The following is a 23,748-nucleotide window of genomic DNA, read 5'->3' as shown; positions in this document are numbered from 1 at the left end:
AGAAGAAAATTTATCAACACTAATGTAACCCTTCCCCCAAATGCATATTATAATAACACTACAAGCATAATTCTTCCCTCCAAATGCAGGTTATCATAATACTACTATCATAATCTCTCCTCCAAACAAATATTATCATAGTACTATCTATTATAATCCTCTCCAAACATATATTATCATAACACTACTATTCATAATCTTTCCCAAAAAAAAAAAACATATTACCATAACACTACCAATAATAAATCATCTAAACATATATTATCATAACACATTATCCTAGAATTATCATAATTATTATCAACTCTTTTTCTCCCCCAAATGCACTCTAAAGGAACTAAAGATAACTTTTTCTTTTCTTAAAATTACATTTTTATCTCTAAAATCTCAAATTCACCTTAAATAGAAGAACAAATAAATCACACATCTACAAAACATTAAATTCACGCTAAAATAGGGGATGCAATTATAATTTCAAATTATATTTAATTGATTTGAAATCAAAATTCCTCTCTCTAAGATTCAACATTTCATTTTTAGTCACCTTCTCTCTCTTTTTAATTTTTGCTACTTTTTAATTTTGTTAACCCGCTCGCCCCAGCTTTTTTGCTTTCATTTCTTTTACATTTTTTGTTGTTATTCATATACATATATCTGTTGAAAAAGTATTGTTTGCAGTAACATCTGTTCTAATGTTTCTTTCCATCAACAAAGTTAATTCTTCATCTTTTCATTTTCTTCAAAGTAAATGCCAATTGAAGAAATCAAAACTCAAATAGCATTTTTAAGAAGAAACCAAAACAACAATAAGAAAGAGATATAAAAATGCCTGTGAAGAAAATGAAAATTCAATAAGAAGAAGATTAAAACACCAGTGAAAAAAATAAAAGCTACAATGAGAATGGAAAGAAAGATATCAAAACACCCGTGGAAAAAAAATATCAGAATTTGGGAGAAAAAGAAGATCAAAACCCTAGCTCACCTGAGACGTGAAATTGTAGCGTGTTGAGGAAAAAAGAAATATCGTGCTAAACTTTCGACGGTGAAATAGGAATATAGCAAAAGTTGAGGGTAAACTGAAAATATGAAAAATAATGAAATTCAAATCTGAAAGTTTTGATATACCTGCAAAATCTAAAACCCCAAATACATTTGTCAACCATCACACTTTCCCTTAATTTAAAGTGAGCAATAAATTAATATTTACAAGTCAATAATAGTTTAGAAAAAAAACACAAAACAAAATTAAAGATTAAAAAGAATAACAACAACAAGAAGCTGGTTTGAAAAATTTCCCAGGCAAGCTCTAAATTTTCCTCTTTCCACGTCTCCCTGAGTCTATATCCATAAGCTTCAATGATGAAGTCGAAACCGACACACCAATGGATCCTGGTATATCAAGATCAACTCCAAGTGAGATGCTACCTGCACGCTTGATGTCAACCCCCTTTAGTTGCTGAATCTCAAGCCGTACTTTGTCAATCTAAATGCATGAGGGGTAAACAAAAAGCAATAAAAGATGTAAGTGCATAATAGCAGATATTTGTTCAAACACACTAACTATTCATCAAAATATCAGAGTAACATGAACGCCTTACTAATTCGATGTGATGAATGGAGGAATGTGCATCAACCAGTCTCCTTTGCAGATCATCTGCCTTTTTACATTGATATTCCGCGTTTTCCATCTCATTCCCCTTTTCACCCAACTCTTGGTATAAAGCTATAATGTATACAAAAATAAAAATTAATTTGTATGTGCATTATTAATATAATACATATATCACCGGAAAGTGTAACAATATTTATGGGGTTCACTATATATATTTGTACGAAGACTAAACAACTTTATTTGAACATGTGAAAAAAAATGGTTCTGAGACAGTTGCTCCCAGCGTGTGTTCTTCATTCTAAGTGCCTTGTGAAAATCTCATTCCACTAAAATGTTAATAGTAACTAGAAAGAATATATATCATTGGCATACTTGTTAAAACTGATAGTACCCAGATCTGAGTTGGGATGTCATAGAGTTTCTTTGCCAATGTTAAAGATGATCTTAATATCTCTCTGGCCTGCACGGTGTCATGTAGAGCAAGTGCTAAACTCCCGAGGATTGTCAAATATTGTGCGACAAGTTGAAGATTCCCCAAATGATTGTGGGTCAATTGTAATCCTTTCGCCAACCGATTTCTGAATAAGAGGGGGAAAACACCCTTAGCTGATGCCATGTTTCTTTCCCAACATCAATGACATAACAAATACCATATGCTATTATTTGAGGCCTCGATATTTTAGGAGTTGATTCTTGTGAGTGCAGTGGAAATAACCGATGCTGGAAATATGGAGGCAAGACTGGTTTTATATTTAAGATATCGACAGACTATTTTGTAGCCTCTTTTTGTTTCTAAGGTTCCAACTATCAAAAGGTACACTTTTAATGTGTAAATTTGAAAATGATTCTAGTTGCAAATGATTACCATGCTATTAGTAATAGTCCATTCGAGTTAGAGACCATTTTGACTAACAGGTGCACCTTTTGAAATCTCATAGATAAAAAAGATATCAACTCTGAATCTTGTGGACCAAAAGTGAATTTTACAAAAAAAAAAAAAAAAAGCAAAAAACTATGCAGCAAAGTATAGCTTTGCCACATCCATTAACTAGAACCTAATACATTGATAAGAAAAGATAAGATACAAATATGAACACTATTTACAAAGAAAAGCTTAGAAAACATACAAGGAATGGTTACAGGAAGGCTCAAAGTAAGAAGCCATAATTCAGCTGCTGATTGACACAAAGCTGAAAACTACAGACATGCAGATCATTAATTACGTGATCCTTTTTTTTAAAAGGAAACGGATCTCATTTATTGTAAAAATGAGGCAAAGCTCAAAGTACAATAGGGTTATACAATGAGCAATTAAAGAACTAGGGATCATAGACGCACCGGACATCTCAACTAGGTTGGCACCTTCTTAGCGTCCTCATCATATCCAAAAAATAGAAAAGTGAAATGACATAGAGCTAGTAAAAGTGGTCCAAAAAATAAGACCTTTACAACAGCAGCCTATCATTAACAAAAGACTAACAGACAAATCTAAACCGTGCAAAATACGTTGATTTCTTTCAAACCATATTTCTACGACTGCATTGCACCACAATATTGATGAGATTTTCTCTAAATCTGGTCCAGAGAGAATTTGCAGCACTTTACCACTAAAGCTGCCATAAAAAACCCATCTGAAATAAAAAATTCGCATCAGCCTACACCAACAATTCACTGCATAAGGACACTCGAAAAAAGATCTTCTTGATTCATACCACATAGATGGCACATATGAGGAGATAGGCAATGAGAGGAAAGCTTTCTTAGCACAATTAAAATTCCCTTGAAGCATAATTCACACAGATATGTTGGCTCTTTAAGGGCTCTTAGTTTTCCAAAGCCCCCAGTATAAAGAAACATCAATTGGAGAAGTAGGTGATTGGTGAGTAAGCAAGGATTTAGCGATGAAGCAGCTACTTGGTTATAGGGACCAAACTTTCTTGTCCTGATTAGAGTTTACCATTTTCCCATTAAAGAAATCGTCGGTGATTGAAAGTCAACAACCTCCTCTTCTTTCAATAATCTTTTAAAGTAAACCGCCCTGGAACTAATTTGGCTATCCCAATGTTCAGAAATTGACCCTTTAGGCAAGAGGGCAATACGAGATAATCTAAGGAACTTGCTGTTTAGGGGAATATTATCCAGCCATGGATCAGTCCAAAAAAACACTCTGCTGCCATTACCAATTTTGAAAGTGGCTAGTACTTTAATCTTGCGCCATTCTCTTGAAATACTAATCCACAGGGTTCTCAAACTCAAGGTGGCCTTTTGTTATGACATGAATCTCAATCCCCATTTTGATAAAAGAGCCATATTTCTATTTCTTATTCTCAGCTGAAGCCCCCATCTCTTTGGCTTTTGATGATTTTAGACCATTTAGCTAAATGGTTCAGCTTTCCCCCATTATTCTCAAATCCCTTAATTTCTTTCATGATTTTTCTCCAAGGTATTAGAAACTGAAATTGGCATGAGGAAAGTTGATATGTAGTAAGTTGGGAGATTGGAAAGGACCGATTTACAGTGTGATTCTTCCACCACAAGATAAGTTGTATCTCAACTTGCTTAGTTTACCTTGAATTCTATCTATCAGAGTATTTAGAGTATTTTTAGGAGATATTATTAAGATTTTATTCTGCTGATTATTTCCTTAAGTGCATTCCTCATTTAGTATATTTAAGCTTGTACCTTTGCTAAATGAACAATGAAATAAAGATTCATTCCATAAAAAGAACATGGTATCAGAGCTCTAGGTTTCTTTTGTCTCATTGAATCTAGCCCCCACATCCCCGTTCGATATCTGCCTCCATTGATCATTCGTCGACGAAGGCAGAGCCATCCCCGATTAACCGCCACCGCCCCTTGGATTTGCAAATCCGCCACCGCTGTTGCACCTTAATTCCCTTTGCCGCTCAAATCGGCTGCCATCCAAACTCAGAAACCCCATTCGTGTTCTTCATTTTCACCACCATCCGCCCCCGATTTATTTTTTGTTCAGTTCCGCTCAGCCTCTCAGCTCTGATCAGTTTGGTTTTTGTTCTGTTCACCTCCAGATTTCGAATCCGTTCAATCTGATTCCAACCTGCTTTGATTTGGTTTCCGCCTCTGGTTTCAGTTCAGATTTGTCCCGCACATCTCCGGTTTTCATCTGCTTTGTCCCACAGATCCAATCTCGTTTCAAGATCTGTTCGATTCTGATCCGTCTGCTCCAAATCCAACCAACCTTCCCCTCATCTAAGCCCAGGAGTTCTTGTTTCGTTCTTCGTAGGTTCTGATATAGATCTCTATATGAGGATCTATGTTTCTATCCTAGAAGTTCTTCGTCTTGTTCTTCGTGGGTTTGTTTTAACCAAGAAGTTCTTCGTGTTTGTTCTCCGTGGGTTTCTAATCTACTGATTTGTTTCTTTTCTCAGCAAACTCAAGTTCGTGATTTGAACCTTGAGTTTGAGGGAGGGTATTGGAGGATTTAGAGTATTTTTAGGAGATATTATTATGATATTGTTCTATTGATTATTTCCTTAAGTTATTCCTCATCTAGTATATTTAGGCTTGTACCTTTGTTAAATGATCATTGAAATAGAGATTCATTCCATAAAAACAACACTATCTATAATGGGCTGCCAGAATAAGGAGCTTTTTGGGTAGCCTCCAAGCGGTAAACCAAGGTACATTAAGTGAAGCTTTTCTATCTTACATCTTAAATCTTAGTCTTGAGGCCGTTTTAGTGATCATTCTTTCCTCTATATTAAATCCAGAAATGGCAGATTTTTCCCAATTGACTTTTTGTCCAGAACACCATTCTAATAAGACCAAAGTCTTTTGGAGGATTTCCATCATTGCCTCATCATTTTTAAAGGAAAAATGTACCTTGTCTTTGCCTACAATAAAGCCTTCAAACATTCCCATTCGTATGTATTATTGAAATTAGGCTACTTAGAACTTCACTTGCTAGGAGGAAAAGAAATGGGAAAAGTGGGTCTACTTATTGAAGGCCTCATGATGCTTGAATTCTGCCTCATGGTCGGCCATTTATAAAGATTGAATATTTGGGATTGAGCATGCAACCTATTATCATTTTATCCATCGGCCATCTCAAAATTTTTTTGTGCTATTACTTTTTCTAAAAAGTCCCAATTGACCCGCTTTTTCAAGGTCCAACTTAATCAGCCACACTTTCTTCTTTTTCACTATGTATTCTTCCACCACTTCATTGGCAATGTGATGGAACACTAAGGTTGTGTTCTATCGATGAAACTTTTATTGATAATTTAACCAAATCGAATGCAATATCAAAGAAGAAGAATAATAAAACGAATTGAGGAAATCTCAATTCGGTTACTATCTCTCACTGCTACCTTTATTAATATAATTAGATTATTCTTAGGAGATATTATTCTAGAGATATTATTTGATATTATTTCCTTAAGTGTATTTCTCTATGGTTATATATAGGCTTGTATCTCTACTAAATAATGAATGAAATATAGATTAATTCCATAAAATCAACATGGTATCAGAGCTCTAGGGTTTTCCCCTTATTGAATTCTAGCCTCCACATCCCGTTTGATCTCTGCCTCCGTTGATCATTCATCAACGGAGGCAGAATCATCTCCCATTAGCTGAAGCCGCCCCTTAGATCTGCAAATCCGCCGTTGTCGTTGCACCTTCCCTTTGCCACTCATTGCTGTTCAAATCTGCCACCATCCAAACCCCAGAAACCCCATTCGTTTTTCACTAGCGTCTGCGGCGGCCATCTCCTTCATAGTTCTTCGTCCGATCTCTTGTTTTTCCGTTAGCCAAGCAGCCGATTGAACCTTTGTCAGTTGAAGTCGAACGCCCAGCCGAAGAGTTTCGGTTTTGTTCGTCGTCCAAGAAGCTCTGCTCGCCGCAACATAAAGTTGCCGTTGCTCCATCTCCTTGCGCTGTCCCAACAAAACCATGAAACCCCATGTCCTCAGATCCTCGCGTCTGCCTCCAATCTGTTCCAAATCTGTCTAATTTCGTTCAGACCCATCCTTCATGTCTGCCTTCAAAGTTTAGATCGAAGCCCAGATCCAACGACGCCTCGTTTCTGTTTTTGTTCAGATCCGCTAAGCCTCTCTGCTCCATTCAGTTCAGTTTCCGTTCTGTTCGCCCCAGATTTCCCGTTTAATCTGATTCTGACTTGCTCTAGTTTAGTTCGTTCGGTTCCATTCTGATCCGACAAAACACTTCTGTCCAATTCCGACCCTGTTTTTGTCCAGCTTTGATTCTACTTTGCTTCAGTTTTGCTCTTTCATTTTGCCCCCGAAGTTCTTGTTTCGTTCTTCCTAGGTTCTGTTATAGATCTCTATACGAAGATCTATGTTTCTATCCCAGAAGTTTTTCGTGGGTTTGTTTTAACCTAGAAGTTCTTTGTGTGTTTGTTCTTCGGGTTTTTTATTCTATTCTAGATATATTGTTTCTTTTCTTAGTTCTTAGCAAACTCAAGTTTGTGATTTCAACCTTGAGTTTGAGGGAGGGTATTAATATAATTAGATTATTCTTAGGAGATATTATTTTGGAGATATTATTTGATATTATTTCCTTAAGTGTATTTCTCTATGGTTATATATAGGCTTGTATCTCTACTAAATAATGAATGAAATATAGATTAATTCCATAAAATCAACAACCTTCTCTCTCAAAGGTGCACAAACACCTGACTAAATCTCCGAAATCTAACTACTTTCCCTCCAAGACTACAACTCTGTTTATAATGATTTAGAAAGAATATCCTAACTAACTCACACAACCTACTCACACGTGCCAACACTAACACTCTCTTTCCTCTTCTTCCTTCTACTATATTAAATTTCCTTTTCCGACCCGAATTCTTATTTAGAAATCTGGCTGGTAGGGGTGGTCACTGAAACCATAACACCAAACCATTTATAAAATCTGAACTGAACCGAATCGAATCGAAAACTTACTTTTTTTTTTAAACAGAGACGAAACTTCTTTATTAGTAAGAACTCTAAGTACAAGAGATTTATACAAAGGGAGCAATAAAAAAGAAGATAAACGGGGGAGTCCTAGGGGATCAGGTATTGAAAACTTATTAAAACTGAAAAATGTAGTTCGATTCGGTTTAAAGAAATTTTAAAACTGAATTGTTCAGTTCGGTTTAGCTTCATTTATGAAAACTGATTTTCAAACTGAACTAAACTGCATTTATAAAAATATATATATATATATAATTTAGGGTTGCCTTGCCTAGTGCCTTGCCGCTGCCTGCCCACTTGATTTTCATTATATTTTTCTCATCTCTTGCTCACTCTCAGTCTCTCAACTCTCCGCAGTTCGCAGCCCACTTGCCACTGCCCATGGTCAACTTTTCCAATCTTCTCGGCCACTCACTCTCTCTCAGTATCTCGGTTCTCCTCATGTGTCCACCTTCTCATCTCTCAAACTCTCCTCATCCCCTGTCTTCATCTCCATCTGGACCATTTCCGATTCTTTCTCATCTCCATCTTTGGCAGGCTGTCTTCATCTCTCTGTTTGACCTTCGTCTCCAGCAGTCTTCTGCTTTATTAGTAAAAAAAAAATTAATCTTTGGCAGTCTTATGCTTTAATTTCCAACATACTTCTTCTCTCACCCTCTTGCCAATCAATATCTCCTTCAATTTCTTTCTAAGAAAAGAGAAAAATTGAAAATCAAACCGAAACAAACAGCATATATGCTGTTCGGTCTGTACAGACAAAGCAGGGTGGTTTGGTTTTGCCATTAAAAACTTTCAAATCTGCAATTCAGTTCAGTTTGCCACCAAACCAAACCGTTTCCACCCCTACTTTGGTTTGTTTTTCCTTTTTTTTTATAAAGGAGACAGTCTCAAATTTTATTAATAAAATCAAGACTAATGCTCAGAGAATTATACACAAAACACACACAAAAGGAGAGACTGAAGATCACCCCTACTTTGGTTTGTAGGAAGGTTAACAAAGCTTCTAAAATAAGGGCCATAAAAAATGCAAATCAACAGATCACTTGGCAAAGGGTCAGAACTCACTACAAGGCAGTGGTAGTTGGCCACTTAAAACCTTGCAGGGGAAGATTAAGACCTCAAATACTTGCTGTATTCTCCTATCTAAATGGAAAAAGATACCTTGCTTCTTGTAAATCATGTTGCTTCATCAGTAAGAGGCCATACGCAAAAAGAACACTTGTTTTCTCTCGAACACCAACAAAAGAATCCATCATGCTGTAAACTGGTCCAATCAAGTCAAGTGCCTGTAATGCTATTTCAATCAATCAAACTAAAAAATGTGGAAGCTAGTATATTTCATCTTGTATATAAATTCTAAGCAGGAGAAAATGTTACAAGAGTAGATGATTCAGCATCGCCAATACAGATATAAGAGACAGCAGCATAAACTTGGCACATTGCTTGAATTGATTTGCTCTCTGTAAGCTACACAATCAGACAAGAGAATCAACAAAATTTGACACAAATAACAAACCATAAGCACAGTGTGAGATTTCAAGCAGTATCAGAAGCATGGAAACTAAAATTGCAAGACCTTTGCAGCTTCGATATAATGGAAAGTTGCTTCATGGTAACAACCAACGTAGTGAGCATACTGGCCTCTAAGCATCTCAATCATACTCTCACATGCCTGTAAGATTGTAGGAAAGCGCAAGAACCAATTCTTCATCTGCACTAAGGCCTACATAATACAATACAGGTATTTAGACAAAGGATGCGCCTACCGACGGAGAGGCAAACATTCCACTTTCTTCTTTGGGATATTGTCACATTTTTTAACATGAAATTTTTTTTTAATGAAAAGAAGCAAAAATGTTCAAAGAATATATACTCCAATGAAGAGTAAGAAGACAAAACCTGAAACATCCAAAGAATGGAATACCAAGATGTAGATTTGTGAAGTCATTTACATCTTATAATTATTTTTAGATGTCCTGTTCTTCTATAATTAATTCCAAACCTAGGATTCCTCGTGTATTATAATCAATTTTTTTTTTTAAAAAAGGAAACACACTTTTCATTGATTAATGAAAAGAAACAGAGTCACTATACAAAATACAAGAAAATATACAACATCTCAACCAGGTTGACAACCCTTAGCGCTCTCATCATATCCGAACAAGGAGAATAGTCAAAATAAGAAATAAGAAATACATCCCAAACTCAATGTCCAAAGAAAAAAATATAGGAACATTAAGACCAAGAACTCAAGAAAATAACAAGCAGTGATACAAATACAAAATGACTCCTAAGACAGAAAAATAAGTACACAAAAAGTCTTCTGCTACTTAGGAGGGAAAATGAAAGCCTGCCAATTCAGATTGATCTCCTGAATTGAAAAGTCTTCAAAAATATTTGGAAGCATACACCATGAAGAAGCGTTTAAATGAGGAAGCTCAAAGTGGTCTAGCCAAGGGAAAATTTTATCGTGGAAGACTCATTGGTTTCTTTCAAACCATAATCCAGATAGTAGGGCTTTTACCGCGTTGCTTCAAATAAAAAAAGGCCTTTTCTTGAGGGCTGGACCAACCAAAGTATGTTGGACATTACTCCTAAAATCATTTCCAAAAACCCAAGATAGATTAAAGGTTTGAAGCAATCTGAAACAGCATCTCTTAGCATAGTCACAATCAAAGGGATGGTGCTGTAAATCCTCCAGATTATTTAAACAAAGGGGGCAGATATGAGGCAATAAGCAATGAGAGAGGAGTTTCCTTTGCTTTTTGAAAAGGAGAACCTCTTCATTAATATTCAAACTCAAAGTAAGTTATATACTAAGAGTACCAAAAGAGAGACCTAAGGATCAGGGGACACATTTGGACATCTCAACTAGGTTGACACCTTTTTAGCGTCCTAACCTTGTCTGCGTAGCTTAAACTCTTGCTCTCAGATGGAAAATTAGACGTGGGCCTTGTATTTGCAAACCATCTTGTATAGTCTACCTTAGACAGGAAACTCTTTAACATTTTATGGAAATCTAACCACCTCTGCCTGTCCTCCCCTGCACGCATTCGAATGTTGGAGTGACCACTTGACAAAGGCCAAAAATCACAGCATAGCATCCATCCAACTTTGGACCAGAATTTCGACACTTTCATTCTTCCTCGATCCAAATCCCCAGAATTATGAAAGAAACCATCTTTTGTACCTCTCATAAGGACCGCTATAGATTTCATGGTTCAGCTGTGCCTTTGAAACTGACAACCTTCTTTGCGCTTCCACATCTTCTACTTGGAACTTTCCATCTTCCAACCAGATACAGCAGTGTGCTTGGAGGATTCGACATCTTATCACTTCCATCATTTCAAAACTTCTGACTGAAGGATTAAGAAACGCTAGGAGGAGAACGAAAAAGAAAAATTGAGTCGTCGATATTGACTGCTAGAGAAGGAGAAGGATGGGAGAGGGGGAGGAGAGAGGAGAGAGAAGAGAGAGAAACCTACCTTTGTCTGGGTTTGGAGGGGCCTAAAGGACCGAGGGGAGTTTCCTTTGCATAACGGCAGCACAATTCAAATTCCCAGAAAGCATAATCCAAAGAGTAATATTCACTCTTCACGAGCTGTTTGATTTCCAGATGCAAACTTCCGGTGAATTTTCAAGGGGTGTAGCAGAAGAAAGGTGATTAACAAGGGATTTAATAGAGAAGGCACCGCTTGTTTCCAAAGACCACATTCTTTTATCTGGGGCACTCGGTAATTCTTTTCCTGCCAACAAAGAAAAAAGAGCCTGAAAATCATTAATTTCTTCTTCTTTCCGCAATCTTATGAAGGTTAAAGACCAAGAAGAAGTATAGAAATCCCAATGGTCAGCAGTAGATCCTTCCGAAATGCGTGCACTTCTGAACAAACGTGGGAATGCGAATTTTAGAGGAATTTTAACCACCCACAGATCTGACCTGAAGGCTGTTCTTCTGCCATTTCCTACTTTAAACACTGCCAAAGCTTTTCGAATGGTGTTTGGAGCAGAAAGTAAATTGGGTAAAATCAGCTCTTAGCGGTGTCAATGTGGTTGAGGAAGTCTTGTTTCAAACAGCAAACCGGTTAGGTTTCAAGGCAGAAAAGTTACCTTTTTTATATTTCGGTCTCCCCTTGGAAGGCTACCCTCGACAAAAAGAGTTTTGGCAACCAGTTATTGATCGAGTTCACAAAAAATTAGATAGATGGAAAAAATTTAACATTTCTAGAGGAGGTAGACATACTTTGTCCAATTCGGTCTTGGCTAGTCTCCCCACATACTATCAATCTTTGTTTTCTATCCCCGAAAAATGTGGCTGCCTCTTTGGAGAAAATTATGAGGAATTTCTTTTGGGAAGGTTATGCTGGCAGTAAAATCAATCAACTTGTGAATTGCAGCAAGGTTACACTATCAATAAAGGATGGGGTCTCGACTTAGGTGGCATTAAAGTACATAACATTGCTTTGCTTGCTAAGTGAGGGTGGAAACTTTAAAAGGAAGACAGCTTTATGTAGGCAAATAGAAAGAAGCATCCACGGCAAAGAGGCATTTGACTGGTTTGCAATGGAAAAGTTTGGTAATAGCCTAAGGAGTCCATAGGTAAGCATTTCAAGAGTGTGGAGGTCGGTGGAATCACTAGCTTTATTTAAACTTGGCAATGGTTGTAGAATCGGATTCTGGATAGATCTTTGAGTTGATGTCATCCCTCTCAAGGATTAATTTTCCAAGCTTTTTAGAATTGCTCTATTGCTCAACGGCTCTGTTGCAACACATTGGGACATTGAAACTTTATCTTGGTTCTTATCTTTTAGAAGATGTTTGAAAGAAGATGAAATTGCAGAGTTTTAATCCTTATTATACCTCCCCTTGTCTGAAAAAGTGAGATTCTGAAGATTATAGATATTGGTCCATTGACCACCAAGGCCATTACACTGTTAAGTCTCTTTGGGTTTATCTACAAACTGCCTCCCCGATGGATAACCACTTATTTAAAGCTATGTGGAATTCAAGCAGTCCTCAGAGAATTAATATTCTAATGTGGATTATGGTTTTTGGGTTCCTCAACAGTTCAGAAATCTGGCAAAGGAAATAAACTAACAAGTACCTTCTTCTTCAGCCCGTCCTCTCTGTATGAAGGCTAATGAGGACCTTCTTCATCTCTTTATGACCTGTCCCTTTTCATCCTTCTGCTGGGGTAGCATATTCTCTATCTTTAAAACTGATTGGGTTTTTAATGGGTCCCTAAGTTCAAATGTGCTTCAGCTTTTGATGGGTCCATTTCTATCTAAGAAACCACATTTAATATGGGTAAACAGGTCTAAAGCTCTCCTTACGGAATTATGGCTCGAGCGTAACAAATGGATTTTTCATGATAAGGAAAGACCAAGGTCAGAAATTGTCTGCCTAACGTAATGCTACAGCTTGGTGTTCTTTAAATAAGGAATTTGAGAATTACTCCATTCAAGACATATGCCTGGGATGTTTTTCTCTCTCAACCAGCATTATAGTTGGTGATTTCGACTGCAGAATATTCAGATTGAAAGATTCTTACAGCAGGCCTCTTTCTACGCTTTGAAGTCTTGGTGGATTGGTTCATTTTTTTCTTACTTTAGCCATAGAATTTTCATGTATTTCTTGTTTTGGCCTTCACAGGTGTTAGATGTTTTCTCTGGTTTGCATTGTTTTCTTTTCTGATAGCTTCTTTTGTCTCGACTCTGTTGTATTAATCTGGACATCAAATAATTTTAGTTTGGTTTTGTTTCGTTTCTTTGGAATATGATGATTGGCGCTAGGGGGTGTCCACCTAGTTGAGATGTCCGAGTGCGCCTCTTGATCCCCAAGGTTACCTCTTATAGGATTTTTTTATTTACTCTCATTGTATAATTCTCTTGTACTTTAAGTTTCATTATTAATAAAGAAGTTTGTCTCTATTTCAAAAAAATTTACATCTAAACAATGTTTTTGAGCAAAAGAAACTTTTGCAAAGCTCTTAGGTCACAGGAAGTATGATGCTGGCCATGAGGTATAACCAAACTTTAATACCAATTTTAATACCTTTGTTGTTTCTATTATTTATTTATTTTGGTAATATATATATATACCCTAGTTATAAAGTTCTGAAGCTACAGAACAAACTCCAGCAAAACGACCAAACAAAATACAACTAACGAACATTAGCTTGTATCATTTGGAGATACTTCTTGCAAAAGAGGATAAAAGTGTGTGCTGAATATCACGAAAACCTTTAGAACACCACAAGGAAAAGGAAAAGACTAAGTCAACAAGACACAAATAGAGGGTGAGAGAGGGATGACAATTGAAAAAAAGTACACTCACAGATAAGTAAACTTTCCTAGTTCTTACCTCTTGAGCCTCAACAAATTCAGAACGTGTCAACTCAATGGCTACTTTGTTTTCAAGAAGTTGCATAATGAGCATTAAATAAACGCCAGCCATCCATATGGCAGAGTGCTGCAAACTGACTTCTGCTAAAAACAAAGTTTCATAGAGTTAATTAATTAGAGTTTTTTAGTTTGTTACAACATGAAATTGTGAAGTGTATACAACTTTAGATTTATCCCTTAATTAGTGTTATTATATTTGCTGAAATTAGAATGTGATTATTACGATATGATTTTTTCCCTTTCTATTTTAGGTCTTTCTTCTATTTAAGTGAGACTATTGTGATGCTGTGAATAAGGGAAAGACATATTGATATAATAAGAATAATAACAGAGATAGTCTAAAGAGTTAGCCAAACTGCATGGTAGTTAAAACAGTTAGAATACTTAACTGTTTTGTAACAACTTTCTCATAACTAACCTTGCTGGCCGGAGAGGAATAAACCCAGCCGCGGGGGACGATCGTGTGCAAGAAGAAGTGGAGGAAATCGCCGCCCTCTCTCCAGAGACATCAACGGTTCGCTTGCTGGCCGTCGAGGAATCCTTGGGAGATCTTCACAACAAGTTTGATAGAATGATGGAGAACTTCGAGTTGCTGAACAGAAGGATGGATGAGCTGCCGCCGCCGCCGCGAAAAGAAGCAAATGTGGCAAACGACTATAATTTCAGTGACAGACGAGGTCGACGAGCAAGAAGGAATTACAAAAACCTCCACAACCAATGACACGCCCAAAGAGGAAGGCCCGGTTACGACCCGCCACAGTACCTTGAAGAAGATATTCAAGAGGACCAAGAAGTATGGGAAGAACTACAAGAAGATGGTACGAAGGGCAACAATGAACAAGGAAATCTATGGAACCATAATGATGAAGTGCGAATGAGACGAAACAATAGGAGGTTTGATGCACGAAGAGAGGTACATCATGATTACAAGATGAAGATTGATCTTCCAACGTATAGTGGCAAACGGGAGGAAGATGCACTTAGATTGGATAAAGAACATTGAGAATTTTGTCTCCGTTGCAAAAAAAAAAAGAACATTGAGAATTTTTTCAACTACATGGATACTTCTGAACAAGAAAAGATGCACTTAGTGGCCTTGAAACTCAGAGCTGGTGCTTTGGCATGGTAAGGTCAGCTAGAGATCAATAGACAAAGATGTGGGAAGCAGCCCATCCGTTCTTGGGAGAAGATGAAGAAGTTGTTGAAGGCTTGGTTCTTACCTCCGACTTATGAACAAGCTTTATATAACCAGTACCAGAATTGCCGCCAAGGTACTAAAACGATAGCCAAATATATTGAAGAGTTCCATTATATTGAAGAGTTCCATTACTTGAGTGCTAGAACAAACCTGAGTGAGGAAGGTCACCTTGTTGCCAAAGGTTATGCTCAAATCTATGGAACTGATTATTCAGATACATTTTCTCCAGTTGCCAAATTAACTTCCATCCGCCTATTTCTTTCCATGGCTGCTACCCATAAATGACCTTTGCATCAACTTGACATTAAGAATGCTTTTCTGCATGGTGATCAGTTTATATGGAGCAACCACCTGGGTTTGTTGCTCAGAGGGAGAGATAAAGTATGTCACCTTCGAAAATCTTTGTATGGTTTGAAACAGAGTCCTCGTGCGTGGTTTGGTAAGTTTAGTTAAGCTCTTGTATGCTTTGGTATGCAGAAGAGTACATCTGATCATTCAGTTTTCTATCGCCGATCTGATAATGGTATAGTTCTACTAGTTGTATATGTTGATGATATTGTTATTACTAGAAATGATGCTCGGGTATTTCATCTCTCAAAACTTTCCTTCAAGGTCAGTTTTATACAAAAGATTTGGGCCAATTGAAATATTTTTTTGACAGTGAAGTGATGAGAAGCAAGAAAGGTATTTATTTGTCTCAACGAAAATATGTACTTGATTTATTGTCCGAGACAGGAAAATTAGGAACCAAACCAAGTGGCACTCCTATGATGCCAAATCAGCAACTTGTTTTTTTGAAACGGAGACAAGTTTCTTTATTAATAAAGGAAAATGAGACTAATGCTCAAAGTATAAGAGAATTATACAAAGAGCAAAACAAGAAAAGACAAAAACAACCAAACAAACTGCCCAAAAAAGATCTCAGCCAAAACAAGGGAAAACGACCAAAACAAACAAAAAGCAAAGAATAGGCTAAAAAGGCGAAATCCAACAGAAAAAATGAAGTTAAAACTAAAACAAAACGAAGAGAACTAAATACAAAGCATAACAAAATAACTCTCTCAAAAGGAAACCATTCAAATCTAGAGACTAGCAAAAAGATGCAGACGGTGATCTCAAAACCATCTTGCCAAAGAAGTCCAAACCCAAAAGCGGAACAAAAGGTTGTACTTCCTTTACAACACCTCAACCCACCATGTTGAATCTACAATCAGCAACTTGTTAAAGAAGGAGAATTATGTAAAGATCCTGGGAGATATAGGAGATTAGTTGGGAAGTTGAACTATTTAACAGTAACTCGACCAAACATTGCTTATTCTGTAACTGTTGTAAGTCAGTTCATGTCTTCCCCTACAATGGATCATTGGGCTGCAGTAGAGCAGATTTTGTGTTATCCAAAAGTTGCTCCTAGATGTGGGATCTTTCACAAAGATCATGGACATACGAGAGTTGAATGTTTTTCTGATGCTGATTGGGCAGAATCTTGTGAGGATAAGAGATCAACTTCTGGATATTGTGTCTTTGTAGGTGGAAACTTAGTATCATGGAAGAGTAAGAAACAAAATGTTGTTTCTCGTTCGAGTGTTGAGTCAGAATATCGAGCTATGGCACAATCTGTGTGCGAAATAATATGGGTTCACCAATTATTATCTGAGATAGGCTTTAGTATTACAGTGCTAGCTAAATTATGGTGTGATAATCAAGTTGCACTTCACATTGCATCTAATCCAATATTTCATGAACGAACTAAACATATTGAGGTGGATGGTCACTTCATTCGTGAGAAAATCCAAGATGGGTTGGTGTCCACCGGATACGTAAAGATTGGAGAACAATTAGGAGATATTTTGACTAAAGCTTTAAATGGAGCAAGGATAAGCTATCTGTGCAACAAGCTGGGCATGATCGACACATTTGCTCCAGCTTGGGGGGAGTGTTATGATATATAGTTATAACTATGTCCTTTATTGTAATTGTACATAGTGTCTAGGGTTTATTTTATTCTCTATATAAATATGTAACTTTTCTCTGACTCAATATGTATAAGAAATATACTTCTCTGAATTCTAGAATACAGGTGGAACCGACGAGGCCATGGTGACCCACAACGAAGATCTTTGCAATATATCAAAGAGGAACAAGGATCCCAATGAAGCGTTGTCGGTTGTGCTGCCCATCGTCGGAGGTGGAAGGAGAGAATTGTTAGTGGCCGGCGAGAGGAAGGAATATATGAGGGCGTGTGAGAATATTTCTGCTAGAGTAATCTGCATTCCTTACTTTCCCAACAATAGAACAAATTGTTGTGTTAAAAAAAAAAAATTGTTATGTGTTAACTAAAGGTCCCCTAAAATGGCAATTTAACAGTTCAATTGACGAGGTTGCAATAAACGATATCTTGTTGTCACATAAGGGGAGTATATATTGCTTCCTTTTATGTTAAATATATATTTTTTGTAGGGTTGTTTTCAAATAGAGCAAAATGAACAATTTCTTTTACAAATATAGCAAATTTCACGGTCTATCGTTGATAGACTGATAGACGTGACATTTTGATATATATGTGAATATGTTCAATAATTTTGTCACTTAAAGCAATTTCCCATTTTTGTCTTTATTATATTATATTTACTGATTTTGTATTTTCTTGATTTGTATTGAGTGTTCCTTTTGTTTAAGAACTCTTTTCTTCTCAAAGAAAATATGACATGAAGTATAAACTCAACAGTATATTTGAAATTAACCAACAATTTCACCAGTTAAACGGTCACCAATTTCCATGGAAGGATCTTTTTCCCATTCTTTTTACAAAATATGCATTTATACATGCACACAAAATATGCATTGAAAAGAAACAATCAAAATTCAACATTGGGAAGTAGAAGTATGGATAGTATTCTAACTTCCAAGTGTTACCTCTTACGCCATCAGCTATCCCAAGCTTCACCAATTCCTCTGCAAGAAAAATTTCTATGAGCAAATTTGAGTTCCGAAAACAAACAAAAGTAGAGCCTGTGAATCATAGTCCGGCCAAAACTAAATTGTATAAAACATTCGATATCAAGTTAATTGAGGAGCCACCTAAATTCATTCTCTTGATTTTTTGCTAAGTTATTGATTTGTCAATCGACTCTTACCAACAACTAGTAGCTAATTCTCACTCTCGAGGGATGATAAGAAAGTGATGGTAAAACTCTAAGGTTTGAGAGAATCAAAATAATCTATTCCGTTCACAGAAGACACATACATATATATACATGTGTATAAGAGTAACCTAAGTAGGAAAAGGTAAATGACCATAAAGAACAATATAACAAAAATGTTTAAAATATTAAGATAAAATAAAATAAAAAACAACTTGAAAAGATATTTACAACATTGTTATAATACTCATATGAGCACATAAAATATCATTTGCATTTTAAATCAAAAGAATTCTAGAGGTATGTTTGTTCTCTCCTCACCCTTCTCTCTTCTCGCTCTCTCTTTAGTCAGTATCTCCAATTGCTTTTGCCGAATTCTCCAGTTAACATTACTACTTTCTCTGGTTAGTAAGTTGTTGCTTAGCCTCCTTCCTCTGCGTTTTCATTTCTCTAGTGTTAAGGATATGGAGATTGGAAGTTGTAAAGTCAAATAATTTATTTTTCTGTATATGGTTCGAAGATCTCTTCTTTGTAGAAACATGGCAAGTAAGTTGATTGTGGCGTTAACTTATTTGCAGCTTCTTTGAAAATAATCTCATCTTTTAGTGCATGACAGAAAACATGTTTTTTCAAGAAGACATTAATTCAAAAAGAAAATTTGGGATTCCAGCCGATTAGCATGCCCAATAAAGTTATCTTGCCTCGGTTGTTTTGAATTGTCTCAAGTCTTCTTCCAGAATTTCTTTTTCCATGGATTTTATAGGGTTCTCAATTCAGATTTGATCATTTTATATAATATATTGAATATTCAGAATAATTGAGAGGGTACATGATAATCTTTTACAAACTGGGAAAAATTTAATGCACGAACAAAAAAGCACACACCAAACAACGAGTTTGGTGGTGCTGACAAATGAAACCCATGGTGATCGGTGCAAGTGAAGCCACCAACGGATCAGAGGTCGAGGCTTCATTGAATCTAGACTGAAACGATGAAGGATGAAGCAGATGGATCAACGACGAATCTAGATTTAAACAAATCTAAACACAGCAGATGGATTTGTAGGATGAAGCGGCGCATATGAGGACTATGCGGGTTTGAGGGTGCACAAGAATTTGAGGCAACAGAGCTAAGACAAACAACAGACGATGGATTTGGAAACAACTCCTAGTAGAGACCCACCAAAGGTCGGCGGTCGATCTGAAAGCTACACGAACAGATGAGAGGTTGATGTAACGAACAAAGATATGGCAGAAAAAACTTGTGTAATCAGTGATGGGTTTGCCTAAGATGATACCTTTCCTTTTGACGGAGGTAGAGATCAAACAAGGCTATCGCGGCTAGCTTTTCCCTTCTTTCCTTCTTTTGGTTCTCTGGTTATTGGGTTTTAGTTCGTTTTTCCTCTACTTCCAGCAATAATGTCCGATAACAAGTCATCTATTGCTAAAGTTTTAAACAATTGAATCCATTCCAACGGTTCTACCATCCAAATAACCTCCATCCAGCTTAATGGGAATAATTTTCTTTGTTGGTCCCAAAGTGTTCAGATGTATATTCGTGGACATGGAGAGATTGGTTACATTATGAAAGAAAAAATTGCACCAGAGATAAAAAAATCCTTTGTTTGCCAAGTGGGATGCCAAACCTTGAATTGGGTGATATACAATAGGGAAGTAATTAAGTTACCCAGAATTTTCACTCTTAAGAATTTGGCAAGAACTTGACCTCTTTGGTACGTATGAGTGGAAGTCAAAGAGGATCAAAAGCATTAAAAAAAACTGTGGAAACTGGCTGTACTTACAAATTTCTTGCAGGTCTCAGTGTCGAGTTTTATGAGGTTAGAGGCAGGATAGCAAAACACTATAACCACTATTAATGATGCCTTTGTTCTCGGCCTGCTGCCTATGATTTATGATTTTGCTTTGGACAGATTATTTTTATCATTTTGTTTGCCCTTGTATTTGTGGCTTTTTGTTTGATTCTTGTATTGTCGTTTTTTGAATGTGATGAGGGCGCTATGGGAGTGTCAACCTAGTTGAGATGCCCGGGTGCGCCCGTTGATCCTCCCTCCCCCCTATTGCTCTTTGTATAACCCTCATGTACATTGAGCTTTGTCTCTTTATTTATATTAATAATAGTGAGACTCGTATCCTTTTTAAAAAAAATGATATCTTTCTGAAGTTTGCAGAGAGGAAAGTCACCAAAATGTTATGATTTTTTTAGAAAAAAAAAGGAAAATGAACCTCTTCATTAAGAAAATGAATAGACAAAGTAGTGTTGAGTAAAATGAAGAGACAAGATCTAAGCCTATGAGATCAGCATGTGCACCCAAACATCTCAACTAGATAGCCACACAAAGGAAGACAAAGGTACATTATCGGAATGCTGTCCACTTTGCAATTCAGTTTGGAAGCACTTGATAAAACCTTGTTGTCCTCGATATTTTTTTAAAACATAAACAAGCTTCTTTATTAATGATAATGAGACTAAAGCTCAAAGTACATGAGTATTTTTTTAGAAGGAGACAACCTCTTTATTGATATTCAGAACTCAAAGTACAAGAGGTTTAGGGGTCAGGGGATGCACTCGAACATCTCAACTAGGATGGCAAGAATGGGACAATTTCCACCTAAAATTTGAAAAATGGGCCAGTGCAAAACATAGTAGGCCATTGGTGTTGAAAGGTTATGGAGGTTGGATTAAAGTGAAGAACCTTCCTCTTGATTTCTGGTGTAGAAGTATTTTCGAAACAATCAAAGACCATTTTGGAGGATTCATAGAAATAGCCTCTGAAACCCTTTTTTTGAAACGGAGACAAAAACTTCTTTATTAATAAGAACTCTAAGTATAAGAGATTAATACAAAGAGAGCAATAAAGAAGAAAGGGGGAACCTATAGGACCAGAAGGCGCACCCAGACATCTAAACTAGGTTGACACCTCCATAACGCCAATCATCATATCCCGAGAAAGAAAACATCAACACAAAAACCAACAGAGGAGCAACCTAATAACAATCAGCCTATTACAAGGGACCAGAAAAAACTGTAAAACAATGAACAGAAAATTCAGAAAAAGCCAACCCTTAATTTTACCAATTGTAGTGAAGCTCGTATTAAGGTCAAGAAAAACCAGTGTGGATTCGTTCCTTTAACGATCGAAATTTCTAACCAAAAGAGGGAAAACATATTTCTACATTTGGAGATTTTGAGTTTCCAAACCCTCCGTTTTCCAGAAAATCTCCCAGTGTACAAGACGTTTACAGCAACTCCATTGACCAACTAAGGGTAAGAGAAACTTTGCTCGATGAGGGATGTGATCTCTCCTCCTTCCCACTTGTACTTAATGTACCAAGATCAGTTTTTGCAACCTTACCAAAATGTAGAAACCCTTGTCAATCTCTGCAACATTTTCCGGCCAGCCGTATGACGCTGGAGAAGATGAAAGGTTCAATTACACAGGTGGCAGCCATGGGCGAGAATCTGAATAGTCTCCACTTCTAATTAATGAAAACCTTATTGGTCACAATTGAATTAAAAAGAAACTAGGGCACATGGATTTTAACCAACTTCCCATTAATTCGGCAGATGTAAATCTAAGTAGTGAAAGAAAAAAGGGTAAATCTCCTTTAAGTACTATCATGCAGAAGTGAAAGAAAAAAGGGTAAATCTCCTTTAAGTACTATCATGCAGAATTATGAGATTTCCTCAAAAGTAATTAAAGATTACATTTTTTCCTCCAACCAACGGCAACTTCCTATTATGGCCTCCGCAGCTTCAGTTTCTGGTTTCTGCAACAAGACTAATTAGTTTGGAAGCATAATTCAAGGATCCTTCTCCTTCAGTTTTTGCTTCAGCCCCCTCTCGGCGGCATAATTCAAAGCATTCTATCTCAGCAAACAATCCTGACCTTTTGGAGGTTTGCAGCTCCAAAATCCAAACTTCTAATCGTCTTTCCAGGTCCATAAACTCAGGCTCTCCTGTCAAGCATTTCAAATATTCAAAACTCCCCATTTTTAACTCTAAAGTTAATTTGTTGCAAGACTCCCCTTGTCGTGCCGACATTGACAAACCGACCTCCAAGACCTTGGAGTTCCCATTTAGTGTCAGTAGTGAGGAGGCCCTAGGGTTTACAAATGGTTTTGATATCAAGAATAATGAAAAAATTGAAGGGGCTGATCTCTCTTTTCTATTTGATGAAGCCAGTGTTGTTCCCATCAAAGTTCCCTTGGAATTGCCTAAGGATCTGCTGCCCTTAGTCAATGATTGTGAAATCATTTTGGTTTAATGAAAATTTGATAACCTTCCTCCTTCTCATCTAGGTCAATGAAGATAATTTCTCAATAGTAGAAAAATGCAAATTAGTTTTCTTTCGAGATCTGATTTCAGCCATCTTTTGGTCCAATAATCAGGTACTTCGTAAGGTTTGAAGGTTGCAGATAAAGTGTTGATTCTAGTCTCTTGACCACTTACTCAGAACTAATTCTCTCATATTCAAGAAAGAGCAAAAATTTCTAATTGAAGCAACCGATGGATCCCTTCTCCTTTCGAATTGAAGCATGTGGTATTCAAAATTTCAATCTGAAGTGGGTGCTTTTCATGAAAGTATATATATTTGCTTTGTATTAAGATCTTAACTAGTGTCTCAACTCTTTGTTGCTTTGGTTCTTTTGTTGTTTCTACTTTGTGATTGTTTGTTGGTCTTTTTCCCATATGTTTTGTTTGGGTTCATCTTTGATGACTGTCTTTTTCTTATTTTGCTCTTAGTACTCTTGTACTTTGAGCATTAGTCTCATTTATTATTAATAAATAGGTTTGTCTCCATTTCAAAAAAGTAAGGTCGTTAGCTACCTTATCATTTCCAATCAAGAAACTAGTATCCAAAGAAATTCATAAATACATTCCTACGTAAAACAGAAATACATTAGGAAACAAAAAACAGAGAAATGGAACAAAGAAAAGCCAAAAAACTCAAGTGGTGAAGGCTGGCCAGTTCAAACACAAGTCTTGAATAGTATAGGCGCTAAACTCCTTTGTCAAAGTACACCAGGCGGCTGATTTTGACTTTATTCTAGGAGATTTCTCTCATTTTATTCTTTAGGCTACATCAGTTAATCTAGGACAAATGTATATTCAGTTTCGTAGTTGTTAAGGTGTGAACATTCTAAAATATTTACCTTGTATAGTAAGCATTCCAGATAAAATTCGTTTTGTGCACTCTTTGAAGAGACCTTTAGGCCGGCTAAAGATAACAACCATAAGATCCACAAGCGCGTACACAGCACTTTTTGGTAGCCACTCCCCATCAATAGGATATGGTGCCAACTCAAGTTTGTCTCTATATGTTCTTCTCACGTTTCCAAAATGCCCAGGTTCCAAAGATTCTTTGCTCAAGGAAGTTGGTCTAGTTATACTTCTAAGCTGTTCCTGAAGCTGAGCATG

The 23,748-nt window shown here is 36.7% G+C and overlaps 1 protein-coding gene across 1 annotated transcript; it reads right to left on the bottom strand.

Moving 5' to 3' along the window:
• Positions 1-1,083: 1,083 nt before the first annotated feature.
• On the bottom strand, positions 1,084-23,748 carry LOC116402740 (sister chromatid cohesion protein SCC4-like; the record flags this gene model as incomplete). The annotated part of the gene is made up of 9 exons (XM_031882757.1): positions 1,084-1,483; positions 1,599-1,723; positions 1,985-2,190; positions 8,731-8,855; positions 8,947-9,036; positions 9,146-9,292; positions 13,930-14,051; positions 18,082-18,120; positions 23,484-23,748. Coding segments are annotated over 9 exons (1,296 nt in total), but the record flags the coding sequence as incomplete, so codon positions are not given.

The sequence above is a fragment of the Cucumis sativus genome, chromosome 3 (assembly GCF_000004075.3).
Source record: "Cucumis sativus cultivar 9930 chromosome 3, Cucumber_9930_V3, whole genome shotgun sequence".
In the NCBI taxonomy this organism is placed as follows: domain Eukaryota; kingdom Viridiplantae; phylum Streptophyta; class Magnoliopsida; order Cucurbitales; family Cucurbitaceae; genus Cucumis; species Cucumis sativus.
Note: the sequence above shows the minus strand (reverse complement) of the source record. Positions and strands in the feature narration are given on the sequence as shown.